Here is a 20,060-nt window from a genome sequence, read left to right on the forward strand (position 1 = left end):
AACCATTCAGTTGGTTGTTTACGCTATTTAAACGTGTTGGAAATCTTTACGATAGGATTTTTTATTAATTGTGCTGTTAATAAATTAAATAAAAATAATAGTGATATCCATGTGCAGTTTTTGCCAATCATGTTATAAAGTTTTTAATTTAACAGAATAAAGAAACGCCATGTCTGGTAAAAGAAGTTCAATGAATCCTAGTGCAATATTCGGAGGATGGAATCTGGTAAAAGCCACCCTAATGTGTGTAGGACTATGAATATGTCTCCATCGACTATTACTACAACTATGAAGAATGTTAATAAAATAAAACAATTGATGCAACGCGGTAGGTAAAATTTTTGGTGCCTGGAACGAACCTAACCCTACGATTTCTGATTGACTCCATTATATAAAGGCCCTTACGTAAACATCCTTGCACATATTTCAATCTGGGAATGCAATAGAGTAGTGATGCAAAAAATTATTCAACTAATTAGCTACCTGTTTAGGGTTTCAATAATGTTAATCAGTGTCCTACAGTCAACCTATTCATTCCATTCCTTTCATTCATTTTTGTTCATATACAACATATTATTTCTTACTGTTTTCAGCATTTTTGCTAAATCTGTCATAATACGTGCATACATTCATAGTCTCTTTGCATGTGTAACCCACTGAATAAATTTATTGAAGGCTTATTTATACAAGCTGATATTATATTCATCCCATACACTATCTTTTCTATTACTGAGTTCATTACATTAGGATCCCGGTAATCCAATTTGGTCTTTCGTGCTATATGCAAGAATCAGCACAAATAATGCTTAAATCCTCTACCTTTGAAGGCAGTTTCCTCTTCATATATGAGGTATGATCAAAACATTCAGGGACTGAACATTTTGATCATACCTCACTAAACTAATATTTTAGAAATGAAGCCCACCAGATATTCAAATGGATCTTCAAAGTATTCTCCTTGATAATACTATACACACTGATTGCAATGCTTCAACTTCCAAAAGCTTTCTTGATAGGTTTCTTTTGGAATTGCTAATAGTTCCTGCATTGCATTCTGAATAATTTCAAGTCACTGACACACAGTAGACTTAAAAAGAAGATATCGGAGATTACAAGGCCTGCTAGGGTTCATCATGGGGAAAACAATTCCACAGGTTGCATTATAGTTACTGAAAACAAAAACAGGTGTGTGTACATGTTTGTCCACTAATGCTAGGAGTATAGTGAACAATTATGATTAATTTGAAATATCGTTGACTTAATTCAAAAAAATAATTGAAGTCAACAAATGCAGACATAGTGCGGATATCAGAAATGTCATGCTACTCAGACATAAGCGATGTAGAATTTGAATATGGTGAGTACAATGTCTACAAAAAGGATGGGGGAGGGGATAATGCTCTTAGTTAAGAAGCATACAGAATCTAAAGCACTGCAACCAGATGATGTGGGTGACCAGTGTAATGCTGAGTCAGTTTGGTGTGACACTGAGAAAAAAATAATAATAATAATAACAGCAGTCTGTAACAGGTTAAATGAACAAATACACAGGCAGGTAGATAGGTCAGCAGATTGGATCATCCTATAATGAGGGACTTTAGTTTTCCAGATATTGTGTGAAACTTGGGGTTTGGTCACTTATGCAGTAGCAGAAATTTTCTGGATTTATTAGATAACTATTTTCTATAACAGCATGTTAGAGAAGCAACTCTTAATCTGATTATCAGCAGTGACACATCACACATTAAGAATATCCAAATAAAGAAATCACTAGGAGGTAAAGATCATAATATATTCATCTATAATATAACTACAGTCAAGGGGAAGGGAAATGGTTTCATAAATGTGACCACTACTGTAGTTGCATTTATGAAACCTTAATAAATATCTTAGACAGGTTTTAAATTCATTTCAGTGGAATGAAATGATGATGTTACCAACTGGAAATTCTAAACAGTAAGCATTCATGAAAGTAATTTAAAAAAAAAAAAGTAAATTAAAGAAATATTTTTGCATCTACATTCACATGGGAAGAAGTTTTTAGGATGGGAACACATTAAGTTATAATTGGGATCTACATGATTTTGTTATAAGAGAAAAGAAAATGGAAGAGAAAATGCTGAGCTAAAAGTAAACAAGGTACCTGAGCTGATGATGGAGCCTCAATTATATTAAAATATAGCAGCAAAAGAGGTAAGCAAATCTTTAGCCATAATTACGAGAGCATCCTTGAATTCAGGTGAGGTTCCTAAAGATTGGAGATATGCAATGTGTCTCCTATTAATAAAGGAGGATATGAACTCAAGTAGTGAAGGATCACTTAACAGGAATGGAATTATATCCTTAACAAGAATGGATCCTGTCTGACCAATCTGATTAGCTACTACAACACAGCAGCAAAGGAACTGGATGCAAATGATGATTTTGACATTGCACATTTAGATTTCAGTAAAGCTTTTCACACTGTTCCACATGAAAGATTGCTGTGCAAATTGGAGCAGTGTGGTATCGAGGGCAAGTCACTCCTATTGATAAACAGATGGCAGAAGGAAAGGTAGTTTTAAATGGCACTGCTCTTCTTGGACTAACTTAGCCAGCGGGGACAAGGGAGTGATTATCTCATTGCCCAAGGCAGTGGTTAGGTCACATCTTGAGTACTGTATACAGGTCTAGAAGCCTCATTTTAGGAAAGATGTGGGTCTCTTGGATGGGTGCAAAGAAAAGCAAATAGATTAGTCAAGAATTCATATAACAAAAGACTTTGGTTCTGCAAATTGAAGTGCTTAAGTACCCACTGTCCACTGCAAGTACTTCACAAGAAATACTTGACTGGAAAGTGCCAAATATACTTGGATATTGTTACGATGCAAGTGAAATCCACTTTTCTAGCCATATTTTCCAAACAGTACTGTGCAATTGCTGTGTAAGGATTTTGTAGTAGTCTTGTTCACTTTTGGATCATGTAAAACATTTTCATAATTAACAATGTACTGCAAGTCAAAAAATACAATAAGCACGATTTTCCCATTTGGTCAAGATTGACTTGCTTTGTGGGCCTTGGAGCAGGCAGAGTCTTCCTTTGAGAGGGCTGAGCTCATTTCAGGGTCATAGACATACACCCATGATTCAGCACCAGTAATGATGGAAGAAACAAAGTGTGGGTCAGCAGCAGCAACACACTGATGAAGATCTTCACATGCAAGAATTCTCTGCTATCATCACCGAGAATGTGAGGCACAAATTTGGTTGAAATGCGTTCCATTCCCAAATCTTGTGTTAAAATTGTTTCACACAGCCCAGAAGAAATACAAAGTCCACCAGCAACTTCATGGTAAGTTAAATATCAATTATTCCTGATCTAGCCACACAAACACGAGCAAATAAATCATTAGTTTTTGAGGCTGAAGGGTGGCAGAGCAAGTATCAGATATGATACATAAGCAGCCTTTAAATTTTGCAAAGCCATTGAAAAAGTATTCAAACAACACATGGCATCTTCTGCAAAAGCAGTTTTTAACATTTTGCGGATTTCTATTGTACTATTTCTATTTTGCCTTAATATGGCAAAAAATTTTTATTTCTCCCCATTTTTATCTAAGGGCAAAGAACAGTAAATAGAAATTTAATATGTGAAATTTTAATTACAATAATCAAACAGGCTTCAGAATAAACCACAGTCAGTGAAATTATACACGAGAGAAATTAGTATTTGTATCTGATGGCAATACAAATACTTTGTGAAAGTTGGCTATCTGTTCCATCTAGTTTGTCAGTGGCAGTGGTGGCTATCACTGTGGTAGCTATTATGTATCACTCTAGATTATTCAGTAGAAAATTCCATTTCCACAGTAACAAAATATTTGTTTTTGTTCATTAAGAATACTGTAATGGTAATTTAATGTAAAAATGATTGGCGCAAAATACAAGCATAAATGCCTTTTCAAAAGGTTTAGAATCTATTTTGAATTCTTATTTCACCTTTTTATAGTTTTTTAATTGCCTAAACATCTTGGCTTTAATGTTAGCTGTTCTCCCATATAAGATAATATAATTTCTGATCGCCCCACAGTATAAAAGTTATTTCATTTAAACATGCAAACTGCTAAATTTCTAAATTCTGATTTCAGGAGATTTTTCATGCAGACCTTTTATGTTATATTTTTCTAAAAACTCTCAAAATATTTTTGAAAATCTATAAAATTAACAGGTATCATTTCCAACTTTATTATTTGCCAAATTACCTCCACTCTCCTCATTAAAACCTAGCAGCGTCTTAAAAGTAATGTACGGTCTACCCAAGAAACTGTAAGTAGTATCCCTATGGCCAAATGTACTTTACTGATGTAATCCTCTACAATGCTGCTACTCCTCCAAAGAAGAATAAAATCCATCTTTATAAGGCAGACATCTCATATGCACAACTACTCAGTCATTGTTTAAGTTATTCAATGTTATGCATTAGAAGTTGAAAGAGATACAGGTTATACAGGTTGAGCAGATGGGCTGAGAGGTGGCAAATGAAGTTTAACATTGACAAATGTAAAGTACTACACATGGGAAACAGCAACCCCAGGGCAACGTATCAACTCTGTGGTACTACACTGACAGTGGTAGAGAATGAAAGGGACTTGGGGGTGATTGTGCAGGCAGATATGAAGTTCTCTGAGCAGTGCAGACGGGCTGCAAGAGTAGCTCATGGAGTATTGTCAATGATATACAGGAATTTTTCCAGCAGGGATAAGGAGGTGATTATTCCATTGTATAAGGCAATGGTCAGGCCACACCTAGAGTACTGTATACAGGTCTGGAGGCCTCATTTAAAAAGGATGTAGAGCTGCTGGAACGAGTACAGAGAAGGGCAACAAGATTAGTGAATGGAACAAAGGGGTGCTCTTACGAGGAAAGGCTTAAGTTTTGCAAATTACAGTGTCTGGAGACTAGGCACCAGCGAGGTGATCTGATAGAGGTGTATAAAGCCTTGAATGGTTTAAGCATGCTCAATGCTGATGGGATTCTTCCTCTAGCTCAGAAAAATCACCTGAGAGGGCATAAATTCAAATTGAGGAAAGACAGATGTAGGATAGACGTGCGGAAATTTGCCTTTAGCCAGCGGGTGGTTGGTTGGTGGAACAGACTGCCATCCCTTGTGGTGGAGGTTGATAGTCTAAATAAGTTTAAGGCTCAGCTGGACAGGTATTTTGAACGAACAGAGGGGTGAAGTGGAAGTGGGTTTTTTTTTTTTTTTTTTTTTTGGCTGATGCTGCATAAGCTTGCTTTCTTGCATCAAATGCCTCTACTAATGCTAATATATAACAAATAACAATGAAAACTTTTTAATAGAAATATGGTGAACTTGGGGTATTTTCGTAATAATGCTTTTGAATTTGCAACACTTTTTTTTTTTTTTTTTTAGTACCTTCACTTTGCAAGGTATTTCCTATTTTAGTTTTTACATTTCCGTAATTAGATTTTTGTCATTCTATTCACCCCACCTGCTTCCCTGCACGTCAGATGGAAATATGAAACAAATCTCCATATAGGTTGAAATTATGTGTGTAAATTAACATTTACATATTACTAAACCTATACTTTCTATAGTTTTTGGTGTCAAGTGCAAGTAGAATATGCTTTTAAAATTAATTCTCCAAATGGTTTTTGTTATGTGTACAGTGATTGCACAATTAAATCTCTGTCTGTAACACTCCTATTAACACAGTCACTGCCGCTTATACACTGCTCAACAAAATTAACAGAACAAAATGCTTTTCGTGAATGTTTTATTTTGAACAGTGTCGCCAAAGGTGAATATTCAATATAACAGGCATTGTGGCAAGAAACTTCCGAGTATCCAAGGATTCAAGGAATTTATAGTAAATAAATTTGATGAATTTGAAGCGTTGGTCAAGACATCAAAGGCGGATATTGTTGGGATATCAAAGACGTGGAGTCACGCAGATATTAGGAATGCAAAATTGGAATTCGGGGAGTACAATGTGTACAGAAAGGATCGACAGGATAGGAAGGGAGGAGGGGTTATGCTGTTAATTAAGAAAAACATATCGGCGCCTCCATAGCCAGGTGGGAAGGAGCAGCAGTGCGTAGTACATGCTTCTTGATTAGACCAGGGTTCGAGCCTGTGACCACCAAATACAGAGAATGGGGAAAGGTCAGGGAATGACCACCGCATATCCCGGGAGCAATATGGCCTTATTTGCTAATGCTCCTAAAAACCAAATAAAGACAATAAGAAAAACAAAATCAAAAGGATTGCATCCAGTTGATATAGATGGACAATGCACTGTTGAGTCAGTTTGGTGTGACATAAGCACTGTGAAATCAAAAAGAAGAGTATGAGTGTGTTATAGACCTAATGTTCCAAATGAGTACAATGAACAATTGTACAGAGAAATAGAGTGCACTACTAAATCAGAATGTCTTATAATGGGGGATTTTAGCTCCCCAGATACTGACTGGAATTTGTGGGTTGGTCACTCATGCACTAGTAAGACCTGTGTGGATTTATTGAATGATTGTTTTCTGCAGCAGCATGTTTGAAAGGCAACCAGAGAGGGTAATACTCTTTATCTGGTTATCAGCTGATTGAAGTATATAAGGCCTTGAATGGGTTGAGCATGCTGAATTCTGATGGGATTCTTCCACTTGTTCAGATTACGAACCTAAGGGGGCATAAATTCAAATTGAGGTAAGACAGTTGTAGAATAGATGTGTGGAAATTTGCCTTTAGCCAGCAGGTGGTTAAATGCTGGAACAAACTTCCATCTGTCGTTGTGGAAGTTGAGGTTAAATAAATTAAAGGAGGAACTGGACAAACATTTAGAGGGAATGGTTGTGTTTTTTTTTTTTTTTTTTGGCTGATGCTACATAAGCTCATACGCTTGCTTTCTTGATTCACATGCCAAGATTATTATTACCTTACAGAGTCACATTATGCAAATTATTCATGACTATTAAACCATAGGTTGTGACAACTCTTCATTCCAGTTTTTTGTCTGCTCGGTGGGATAGTCTAATCTCCAGTACTCAGGATGGTAAATTATCGTCCTTTAGATGATTCTTTGAGATGGTGGGCTGTTGGATGACTTAAAAATTGGCAGTCAAAATGGGTGGCATGTTGGCTCAAATGTAATTACAGGCCTGTTAATTTAACTTCTCTTCAGGGGAAATTAATGGTCAAAGAAGCACTCCAGGATCATCTAAACAAGACTTCAGTTCTAGTTCAGACACAGCATGGGTTTGTTAAGGGGAAGCCTTGTCTGACCAATCTGATTGGATGCTATGATATAATCACAAAGGAACTGGATTCAAAGAATAATTTTGATATCATAAACTAGGATCTTAGGAAGGCTTTGGATACCATTTCACATTGAAGACTGCTGTACAAATTGAAAAAGTGTGGCACTGAGGGTAAATTGCTGCTATGGATAAATGGATGGCTGAATGGGTGAAGACAGAGAGTGGTAATCAATGGACACTGCTCTTCGTGGACTAATGTTATTAATGGAGTCCCTCAGGGTTCAGTATTGGGTCCATTGTTGTTTTCTGTATTTATAAATGATATTGATGATGGTATATAAGGCTTAATGTCCAAGTTTGCAGACGATTCGAAGGTTGGCAGGGTTGTTAACGACACTAATGACAGTAAGTTGCTGCAACAGGATCGAGAAAAGTTGAGCAGATGGGGTGAGAGGTGGCAAATGAAGTTTAACATTGACAAATGTAAAGTACTACATATGGGAAGCAGTAACCCCAGAGTAATGTATCAACTCTGTGGTACTACACTGACAAACTACTATATTTAGGCCACCCGAATAATTAAATTCATCTCCATTGCTGTGTCTTATGTCTGTTAATTGCGTGTGTTCTATGGACGATTTGTCTGTCTGCTAGATGAAAAACCGCAGTTTCTGGGGAGAAAAACCTTGTTATCTACGCCTGAGACTGACTAACAGCCACAGAGTGAAAAAAGTCCATTAAAGTTCCTCGCGTCATTGACGGGATTACACTGAGAGTTTTAGAGAATGAAAAGAACCTGGGGGTAATTGTGCAGGCAGATATGAAGTTTTGCAGATGATACGAAAGTTGGCTGGGTTGTTAATGACATTAATAACAGTACGCTACTGCAACAGGATCTAGAAAAGTTGAGCAAATGGTCTGAGAGGTGGCAAGTGAAGTTTAACATGACAAATGTAAAGTGCTACATTTGGGTAGCAGCAACCCCAGAGTAACGTATCAACTGTGGGGTACTACACACAGGGTGGTAGAGAATGAAAAGGACCTGGAGGTAATTGTGTAGTCAGATATGAAGTTTTCTAAGCAGTGCAGATGGTCTGCAAAAGCATCTGCACTAGCTCATGGTGTCTTGTCAATGATATACAGGAATTTTTCTAGCAGGAATAAGGTGATTATCCTCTTGTATAAGGCAATGGTCAGGACACACTTTGAGCAGGGTATACAGAGCTCTGGAGGCCTCATTTTATTAAAGATGTAGAGCTGCTGGAACGAGTATGGGAAGGGCAACAAGATTAGTGAATGGAACAATGGGCTGCTCTTATGAAGAAAGGCTTAAGTTTTGCAAATTACAGTGTCTGAAGACTAGTCACCTGCAAGATGATCTGATTGAGTTGTATAAGGCCTTGAACGATTTGAGCAAGCTCAATGCTGATGGGATTCTTCCTCTTGCCCAGATTAATTGCCTAAAGGGACATAAATTCAAATTAAGGAAAGACAGTTGTAGAATAGTGGGGAAAATTGCCTTTAGCCAGCGGGTGGTTGATTTTCGGAACAAACTTCCATCTGTTGTTGTGGAGGAGGACAGCTTAAAATAAATTCAAGGCAGAACTAGACAAACATTTAGAGCGAATGGATGGGTGAAATGGGAAAGTTTTTTTTTTTTTTTTTTTTTTTTGGCTGATGCTTGCTGTATAAGCTTGCTTTCTTGCATCATATGCCTCTACTAATGCATCACACAGTGTCATTTCGTCGGTATGAAAGCAGTTTCAGGAGACAAGAACCATTGCAAGAAGAGCTGGCCAAGGTCGCCTGAGGGCTATATCAACCAGAACAGACTGTTATTTGGCTCTAGCAGCAAGACAAAACCCTACGACATGCTGTCATCAACTGTCTCTTAAGGTTGCTGCACCGCCCTCAGATGAAAACATTTCCAACCAGACTGTGCTAAGAAGGCTCAATTCAAATAGACTCTATGCAAGTATGCAAAGTTTGTATCCCAAACCACCGTAGAAAGTAGCAACTGGTGCCATGAACACATGACTTGGAGCCCTGACAAATGGGGTACAGATCTGTTCTTTGATGACACCCGTTTTAGCCTACAGATTACAGATCCTCACCATTTGTGTGACTTCTTAGGGATGCAGCTGGCCCTGATTTATAGAGTTCAAGTGGAGGAATATTTTGAAACTGAAGATATCCAATGACTGCTATGGCCAGCACAAACATCAGACATAAATCTGATCAAACATGTGAGGGATGTCCTTGGGTTTCAAATTATATGCCAACAGCCAAATCCTCAGTCACTTGGTGAGCTAAGGTCTGTGCTGGTGGAAGAATGGGATGTTGCCACAAAATCTTATAGACACCCTTATATCAAACATGGTTCACCACTGTCAAGCCTGTTTAGCTGTTGGAGGGGATCACACGCTGTACTGATGTCATATGAACAAATTTTTGAGCATCTTGTATTGACTTCCGTAATGTGACCTTTTTAGAAATTCTTATAAAACTATAAATGTCCCTTATCCCTATCTGAAGTTTCTTACTGTCTCCTCATTTCATTGTTATTCTATGGTACACCACCATACCAAATTTCACCTGCTTCACCGCAAGCTGCATGAGTTACATCATGCTTTCTTCATGTTCTGTTAATTTTGTCAAGCTGTGTATTTACAAGAGTTCTTTATGTGTATTTCTTTAGTTTAAGGCTGCCATAGCTGAGTGGCCAGGTGTCAGGCTAAATAAGTACACAGCTTTGAGTGATTGTGGTTACAGCTCACATGATTAATAAAAACCTGGTGCTGTTTCTTGTATTCTGTCTGTCTTGTGAACTCCTCTGACCATGTGACCATCCTGGAGTAGAAACAGGAAATTTATTTTATATCTTTTCTAAATTAAGATTCAATATTATTCTTCAGCAAGTATTTTTAGGAATCAAGTGTCTTTTGACACAAGTAGGCACTGCTTTTTAGTAAACGGAAGGATCTGATCTTTGAAGAATCATCTCCAAGTAACCCAGGATGTGTTGTTTTTTTCACAACTTCGGCAGGCTTCCATTTTCTAGTCACATGGATCCAACTGGTCAAGATGATGAGACTTTTGCAATTACTAATGACCTCACACAGATTGTTCATTTACCTACCAGAATACCAAACAATCCTAACCATGCAGCCAATATGCTTGATCTTTTTCTCCCACACAACTGCTCTAAGTACATGGCCAAAGTAAGTTGTCACTGGTGGATCAAAATTGATGAAATCCATACTGGTGTCCTCTAGGCATCTCAGATCACAACTTGGCAAAAATCTGTTCTCCAATGGAGCCTTTCTCTCACGGTCATTCTCAACCTTGTGTTGTTTGGCTTTACAAGAATGCAAAATGGAATAATCTGCAAAATTTCTTTTCTTATTTTCCTTGGTCAGATCACTGTTTCAAACTGTCTGATGTCAACATTTGCTTAGATAATGTCAGTGAAATTATTTATCTAGGGATGAAATCCTTTTTCCACATGCCACCTTAAAATCTCATCCTTTATCTAAACCTCGGTTTTCCAAAAAATGTGCTATGGCTGTTCAAAATAAGAATGTTGCACATAGCAATTGCGCATGTATCCAAATCTCCAGGTCAATTTTTTGAGTACACCAAAGAGTGCAGCAATTGTAAAGCAGTTATTATTCAGCCCAAATTAGATTTTGAACAGGCTAAGAATAGAAAACTTGCTTCTTGTCCACATGGTAGTTGAACATTCTGGTCTCTTCTTAAAGCTATTGGGCATAATTTTTTTTTTCCATCTCTTTCAAAACCAGATGGTTCTATTGCCAATCAGCTAAAGATAATGCTGAACTGCTAGCATCCTGCTTTTCTTCTAACTTGTGTATTGACTGACATTAATAAACCACCTCCTACCATTCCCAATACACTCCATTCAATGCTTCCTGTGGTCTTCCATCAAAAGGATGTCAGAGGATTTTGAACAATCTCTTTTGTTGCTAAGAAAGCTTCAGGTCCTGATGGTATTTCTCCGCTTGTTCTCAAAACCTGTGCTTCTGAACTTACAACTGTTCTGTGTCGCCCTTTTTTCACTTTCTTATTCCAAAGGTGTTCTTCCTTTCTGTTCAGAAATTCTCATATCCAATCAGTTCTTAAAAAGGGTGACAAATCCCTCCCATCCAATTATCATCCCATTGCACTTACTTTACTTTTTCTAAAGTAATGGAAAAAATATATTAACTGCCAACTCTTGAACTATCTAGAATCCTTCCATATGATCAGTGATCACCAGTATGGATTCCATCAATTTTGATCCATCGGTGATATACTGGCCTATATCACCCATTTATGGACAAATTCAATAGAAAAGTTTGGTGAAACTCAATACATTGCTGTTGACATTTCAAAGGCTTTTGATCATGTTTGGCATAAAATTCTTTTAAATAAGTTTCCATCTTACGGTCCGCCACTGTTTTTTGTAATTGGGTATCCAGTTTTCTCTCTGACCGCTCACTCTGGGTGATGGTAAATGGCTCTCTGTCTTCTAACTTTTTCACTAATGCTTGTTCCTCAAGGTTCAGTTCTTTCTCCCATATTTTCCTCTTGTATATTAATGACCTTCCATTGACCAGAAATCCTATCCATAGTTTTGCTGATGATAGCACTTTGCAATCTGGTTCCCATTTGAAAAATCTTGCCCTGCACAAACTGCTTCAACTTCTCAAATATCCATGTTGAATACTTTAAATGCTGATCTCCAGGTAATTCTCCAGTGGAGGAAAGGTAACTTAGTTGATTTCAATCCTTCTAAAACTCAGTCCTGCCCTATATCTTGCAAAAAGGATTCTTCTGCTCCAATGCAATATTTCCATGGGCACTGTTCTGAATTTGCTTCTATAATTCCTGCTCTCTATTCCAAAGCAGTCTGAACATGTGCCACAAACAGTCAACATTCTTTTACTGTCCAGCTTCAATCTCACAGAACTAACTTTACTTCTTCCTCATTTATTCCTTCAACTTCTGTTTTCTGGAACAACCATCCTTCCAAAGTATTTCTTGAAAATTACTATCTAATTTGTTGACATTAGAAATTCAATTCTAATGTGAACAAATATCTTCTTTCATCTTCTCAACTTTCAGCCCTGGCACAGTATTAAGTACTACAGGTTCTAATACCTCTTGTGTTTAGGATTTTCATTTTAAAAAAACCACTCTCTACATCGACGAACAATATTGAACGGCTGCATTCTTGTTTAATTGGCTATGGTTATCAATTAAGCTGCATCATAAAGTGATCAAAATGTACAGCATCCACTGTATAACTTTTAATTAAAAAAAAAAAAAATTTCAACTTAAGAAGTTTAAAGATGAATTTAAGATATTTTGGAACTTCTAATTATAAAATTTTAATCCTAATATTTAGCAGGGTGTTCTAGATTTTTCTTGAAATTGTTATAACAGCATACTAGTTTCAACTTGGGCTCATGTTGATATGAACTTTTTTTTTTTTGTTATATGCTTAAAATTAATCAAGAAATCAACACCCAAAGTTCAGCAGAGGTCCACATAACATGCCAAAGGTGGACATAACATCCCAAATTGTGCTTGAACTCTGATATAGTGCATGTCCAGTTAATGCAGCTTTGTACAGTTTGTATGGTTGTTGGAGTCATTACTCTGCAAAAGAAAGTATCTGTACTCCTACCAATCTGACCGTTTTTAAAATAATGCACCAACTAACCCTTTTCTAATTCTTCATTTTAATATTATTTTTGAGAAACATTATGAAAGACACTTCTATTGACTACTTTCTCAAAGAAATCAGGAGGCAACTAGAGGGGGTAATACTCTTGATTTGATTATCAGTAGTGATTCTTAATGCATTAAGAATCTGCAGATAAAGGAACCACTAGGTGGCAGTGATCAGTGTGCTGAAGTGGGATTTACTCAAAGAGGTAACTATCATCAGGGATAAAGGGAAGGGTTATTGCTTTCGTAAAAGCAACTACGATGGTCAGAGACAGTATTTAAATTCTATACAGTGGGACCAACTGAAGATGTTACCAACAGCAAATTCAAAATGGGAAGCATTCAAAGAACTTATCTTGGAAGCTACTAGGCTTTACATACCAACTAAGAAATACTGTTCAAGGTTTAGGCCTAAATGGATGTCAGATGAACTAATGAGACATATGACAGAGAAGAAAAATGCATGGGATACATATAAATTAACAAGTGACACAGAAAGCTATGATAGATACAAGTTGATCTGTAACCAAGTTACAAAGGAGGTTAGAGAGGCAAAGGCAGATTACGAGAAATCTTTGGCAAGGGATGCAAAAAAAACTGCAAAGAGTTCTTTACTTATGTAAACTCTAGAAGGAAGGGGATGAATCAGATTGGTCCACTTGATATCAATGGGTCAACTGTTGATGATCCTGCTCAGGTAGCTAACAAACTAAATGAATATTTTACATCAACATTCACACATGAGGAGTTATTCAGCGAGGGGAATGCCAGAGGTGTATTCAACTCTGGCAGTAAGCTAGAGAATCTTGTAATAACTGAGAGTAAAGTGGAGGAGAAATTGTTGAAGATAAACACAAGAAAGGCACCTGGTGTGGATGGGATCTATCCAGTTATATTAAAGGAGGCAGCAAAGGAAGTAAGCAATCCGCTAGCCATAATTATGAGAGCTTCCTTTGACTCAGGGGAGGTACCCACAGACTGGAGATGTGTAAATGTGACCCCAATTCACAAAGGAGGATCAAAGGCCGACACAAGTAATTATAGACCTGCGAGGTTTAACTTCTGTTCCAGGAAAATTAATGGAGGCACTAGTTAAAGAAGCACTACAGGATCATCTAGACAAGACTTCGGTTACAGCTCGGACACAGCATGGTTTTGTTAAGGGGAAGTCTTGCCTGCCCAATTTGATTGGATACTATGATGCAGTCACAAAAGAACTGAATGCAGGGAATAACTTTGATATTATATACTTGGATCTTAGGAAGGCTTTTGATACTGTTGCACATTGAAGACTGCTGCACAAATTGGAGCAGTGTGGCACTGGGGGCAAATTGCTGCTATGGATAAAGGGGTGGTTGAGGGGGACAAGACAGAGTGGTAACCAATGGACACTGCTCTTCGTGGACTAATGTTATTAGTGGAGTCTCTCAGGGTTCAGTGTTGGGTCCATTATTGTTTTCTGTATTTATAAATGATATTGATGATGGTATATCAAGCTTAATGTCCAAGTTTGCAGACGATACGAAGGTTGGCAGGGTTGTTAACGACACTAATGACAGTACGTTGCTGCAACAGGATCTAGAAAAGTTGAGCAGATGAGCTGAGAGGTGGCATATGAAGTTTAACATTGACAAATGTAAAGTACTACATATGGGAAACAGCAACCCCAGAGCAACGTATCAACTCTGTGGTACTACACTGACAGTGGCAGAGAATGAAAAGGACCTGGGGGTAATTGTGCAGGCTGATATGAAGCTCTCTGAGCAGTGCAGATGGGTTGCAAGAGTAGCTCATGGTGTCTTGTCAATGATATACAGGAATTTTTCTAGCAGTGATAAGGAGGTGATTATTCCCTTGTATAAGGCAATGGTCAGGCCACACCTTGAGTACTGTATACAGATCTGGAGGCCTCATTTCAAGAAGGATGTAGAGCTGTTGGAACGAGTACAGAGAAGGGTAACAAGATTAGTGAATGGAACAAAGGGGTGCTCTTACGAAGAAAGGCTTAAGTTTTGCAAATTACAGTGTCTGGAGACTAGGCACCGGCGAGGTGATCGGATACAGGTATATAAAGCCTTGAATGGTTTGAGCATGCTTAATGCTGATGGGATTCTTCCTCTTGCTCAGAATAATCACCTGAGAGGGCATAAATTCAAATTGAGGAAGGACAGATGTGCGGAAATTTGCCCTTAGCCAGCGGGTAGTTGGTTGGTGGAACAGACTTCCATCCCTTGTTGTGGAAGTTGATAGCTTAAATAAATTTAAGGCTCAGCTGGACTGGTATTTTGAACGAAAGGAGGGGTGAAGTGGAAGTGAGGTTTTTTTTTTTTTTTTTTTGGCTGATGCTGCATAAGCTTGCTTTCTTGCATCATATGCCTCTACTAATGCTAATGTTAAATAGTGCACAGTCAAATTAAAGAATTTTATATTGCTTGATTTTAATGTTTTGTTTCTGTCCACATTTACGTATACATTTCTGCTCTACATCAATGAACAATGCTGAACGGTTGCATTTTTATTTTATTGGCTTTGTTATAAATTAAGCTGTGTCCTAAAGTGATGAAAATGTACAGCATCCACTGTATAACTTTTAATTTATTTTATATTATATATTCTATATATTATTTTATCTGAATAGGAAATACTCAATGAATTGTTTGACTTTCTGAGAAGAAAAGCCACTAAAATCTATTCCGTAAAAAAAGAGGCAATCAAAGAATACAGATCTGGTACAATCAGTAATATAATAAAACGAAAAATGCCATACACATCTAAATACAAAAATGATATTTAGAACTAGCAAGTTTCTCTTTATGAATTAACATTAATTAAAAAAATACAGTAAAAGGATTGCATACACAATAAATCTAATATAAATATGTGCATTTACCATTAGAAGATCTTGAGCAGAAATTCTAACTGAATAGGAAAAAGTATCATCGTCTTCATCTTCTACAAATTGATTAGGATCATTGCTCCACTGCCTTACCTTTTAAGAAGAAATGTTGTTTTAAAGATGACTGTTCATTTTTTATTTCTAGACTAATCATTTTTAACTATTGTTTTAATGCTATCATTCAATACAATAAAAAACATCAAAATAAAACTTAGGATCAAACTTGTATGTATAAGCCAGCATGTCACCTTCCTTCACCAATAACGTTTATTCAAAAATTAAACTACGCTTTACAGTTATAGTTAATAACTTAAGCCACCCCTTCCTCTATGAATAATACTAATAATTACATTGAAGTACAGTCACACTGAGTACAGTGTAACTCTACTTGTATCTTGTAACTTGTCTAAAACAGTGAAAAAAGGTTTTCAACTGTTTTAGACAAGTAATTTGTAGATGGATGAAATGTGCTTGGAAACTTAGCTTGCTATCTAACATCAGACATAAGAAATCGATGGTATTAACTAGTGGTATCAGACTGTTGTTTAACTGTAATTCAGGATTGGGGTGGGGAGCACATTGCTTGCAAAAGTGAGTGGTGGTAAATTTCTGTTTTTCTTGTCAATATCCATTGTGTGAAGTCCAGGATTCAATAAATAATAAAATATCAAATTTGGAATCCTGAAGTAAGAAATATAAATACGGTTAACTAACAAATAGACATCAAATAAAACTTCATTAACTTTAAGAGTATTTTTACAATGACTACACCTATCAACAGTATGATAAAAATAGAAACAAAACATAACAGCATAAATAGTATGTAAGCAGGAAATGGAGCTTGTAATTTGGTTAATGAAGTGAGTGTTAATAAGATATCTGAAATTTTTACTTAATTCACATTTTTACTGTGAATGAAGATGGTTTTTTATACATTATATATTCAATCATATCCAGCTCTGACCTGGGGTGGGCACAATTTGAGAAATGCGAACGTAAGCTAATTTTTTTTTTATATTTATTTTAATTTTTTACATTCCACTATAAAACAATACAAGGCGCTATTGTTATTATTATTTGTTTTTTTTTTTTTTTTTTTTTTTAGGAACATTAGCAACTAAGACCATATTGCTCTGGGATATGCGGTGGTCATTCCCTGACCTTTCTGCATCCTCTGTATTTGGTGGTGACGGGCTCGAACCCCGGTCTAATACAAGGCGCAAAATACAGAGAATGAACTAATTTTTGGGAAATGATGAAACTTACCAGCTATTTGGTTGGATCTTCAAAATACATTACACTACATGTGCCTTCAAAATCCTTTATACTACATGCACCTTCAACCTCCAGAGAATTCCCAATAGACTTCTTTTGGAATTGCTCACAGTTATTCTATTGCATTCTAAATGATTTCCTCAGTCATTGTAATCTGTGACTTTTGGGGGGTTAAGCTTGGGAGAAAAATTACAGGGAGCTAAATCTGCTAGGCATGGGGAATGAGAGACCCGAGAGATCACAGTGACGAAGTGCTTCTCAAGAAAGTTTCAAATGGAAAGCTTCGAGTGAACAGGGGTGTTATCATGGTACAAATTCCAATTCTCTGAAGTCCACTCTTCTGGCAGTTTATACTGAAGAGAATCATCACGCAATTGCCAACAGAACTGATTTTTAGGACTGCTAGTTCACTGATTAACTGTGTGGGACAATTTCGTAATGAATAATGCACCATGAGTAAAAAATACAATGTGTGATTTTTACATTTGGTCAAGACTGTCTTGCTTTTTTAGGCCTTGGAAAAGACAGTCTTCCATCAAGAGGGCTGAGCCTTTGTTTCAAGGTCACAGACATACACCCATGATTCTGCAACAGAATATTAATGAAGTTGTTGTTGATATGAGGTTTAACAACACAAGAGCTACTGAGGTCGAATTGTGTCTATTCATAGTTTGTTTAAAAAGAGATAGTACAGCAATTGAATTATATAACCTGTATAGGCCAATGCACATCAAGTATAGTAACAGTTCTTCAATATTGCACCATTCCTAAGGAAATGGGATAAAATCTGAGCTTCGTTCAATCTGTAGAATGGCTGGAATGCGCTTGAATGAATAGATAAGTAATGAGGCCAGTTTATCTGTAAATGATGGACTAAGTTGGGTGTGACAGGATGTGAACTGGGAAGGATTTTGTCAAAATAATAATAATAATAATAATAAAAAAAGAGACGTGTAAGATGAGAATGCTCAATTCCCAGTTTTGCCAATACTACTTCCTTTTGTCTGTTTTGTCTGAATCCAGAGAGCCACAGGTTTGGATTTTTTTTTTATCTGGTAAAGTTTGTTGTTGGCATTACTTTTCCAGATCTGTGACCAGTTATCAAAACAGGCCTTGAATATTATAGGCTTGTAAGCTGTATAAGGAACCCAAAGGTGTTCGAAAATGTGGGAAGAGGATGTTTAGTGGCAAGGTCAGCACTCCCATTTCCCAGAGTGTCCAGGGATCCAGCAAAATATTACTGACTGATTGGAATCACTGCAGGAGAGTAATTGGTAGTCAATGTTTTTCAGTATAAGATAACAGGAAGAGAAGTTCTCCCTTATGGCAGAGACTGCAGTAAGAGAGTCAGTATAGATATGGACAAGTGAAATGGAGAGTATAACTGCTTGAAAAAAACTTGTGCTCTGCTTTAAATACAAGTTTTTTCATACTATATTTGATAGTATATTTTCATACTATTATCATACTTTTCATACTATTTTCACACTATCATAATACTTTATACTATATTTGATAATATATTTGCATTTCATACTATATCTGACAGTGGATCCTTCATTTAACATTCATTAAGCATGCAAAAAGAAATTAGCATTAGCACGTGATGCAACAAAGTAAGTTTATACAGCATCAGAAAAAAAAAAAAAGAAAAAACCTAGAAATTGCCAGAAAATGGATAACTAGGTCTGGAAGATTTAATTGCAGATGTTCTAAGCTGGCATATCTCATGATACACACACAGGAGAAAAAAAATATCTTAAAACAAACAAAAAAAGAAAGAAGAATAAGTGCAGGGTTTTCAGTAGAAACCCACACTTCAATCTTATACTGATCAACTCAGTCCCAAGTTAAAAAGGCCTTTATAGAGAATGCATATTTTTTCCATACAGTTAAGATATGACTATGCCATCACAGGGAGAATGGTAACTGAGATTCAGGAGGGTGAAAATGAATGTCAATATCACAAGATTGGAGCCGAGTCATTATGCTGTGAAACTATTAAGTTTTATTTGAATTATAATAATTTATAGCAGTAATTATAAACAGAAATATAGAAATCATTTTTTTACATTTGCATTATTTTTCAAAATTAACATAAATAAAAGGGCTGTTCAATAAAGAATGTTCATAACTCTTCATGAACAATCGTACTGCTTGATATTTCTAGCTGAGCTACAGAATTTAAAACCAAACAAAGCTGCATCACAGCAACTGCACAGTTGACTACTGCTCATGGTGTGACCATGGCAGTTGGTCAAGTTTATGCCCATTCAGTTTCATCTACATAACAATGAATGTGATAAGCAAAGAATAGTATACTGCACCCAAATATTGTTTCTAACTCAAGAAAACATCAGCTGAAGTGCATGGAATGCTAAACGAGCCTTATGGTGAATCTATGCAGAACAGCTGAAAACAACGTTTAAACATGAACGTGATTCGATCACAAAAATCAGTGATCCTGGAGCTCTAACTGCTTCTGTAACCACAGAAACCATAAATGCTGCTTCTGTCATCATGAGAGAAGACTGCCAGAGATGCTGAGAATATCAGTAGGAAGCATGCACAGTATTCTCCATGACCATTTGCATATGACACGTGTTTGTGCATGCTGGGTTCCAAGACTACTCACACTTGAGTAACAGCAAGTTTGCAAGGTTTGTCAAGAGCTGTAACAGATGATTACCAAAGATGGTGAGGTTCTTTACAAAGCGATAATGGCAGATGAGACATGGCTTCATTTTTACTCAGAGTATGCAACAAGGCTCTGTTTAAACTTCCAATTTTAAATTGGAAGTTTAGATCATTACCAACACTGAAAAAAGCAAAACTTGTGGCTTCTGCAGGAAAGGTTATGATCATCTCGTTTTTTGACATTCAAGGAATGATTTACCAG

At 36.7% G+C, this 20,060-nt stretch overlaps 1 protein-coding gene across 1 annotated transcript in view; it reads right to left on the reverse strand.

Moving 5' to 3' along the window:
• The window catches only part of Ipo9 (Importin 9), a 358,080-nt gene that overhangs the window by 171,803 nt on the left and 166,217 nt on the right, over positions 1–20,060 (reverse strand). The window contains exon 10 of the mRNA XM_090372279.1: positions 15,881–15,979. Within this exon, the coding sequence (XP_090228405.1) occupies positions 15,881–15,979 (99 nt within the window). The remainder of the gene's footprint in view (positions 1–15,880; positions 15,980–20,060) is intronic.

This window comes from Mastigoproctus giganteus, chromosome 4 (assembly GCF_048544385.1).
Source record: "Mastigoproctus giganteus isolate SK-2022 chromosome 4, ASM4854438v1, whole genome shotgun sequence".
NCBI lineage: Eukaryota > Metazoa > Arthropoda > Arachnida > Uropygi > Thelyphonidae > Mastigoproctus > Mastigoproctus giganteus.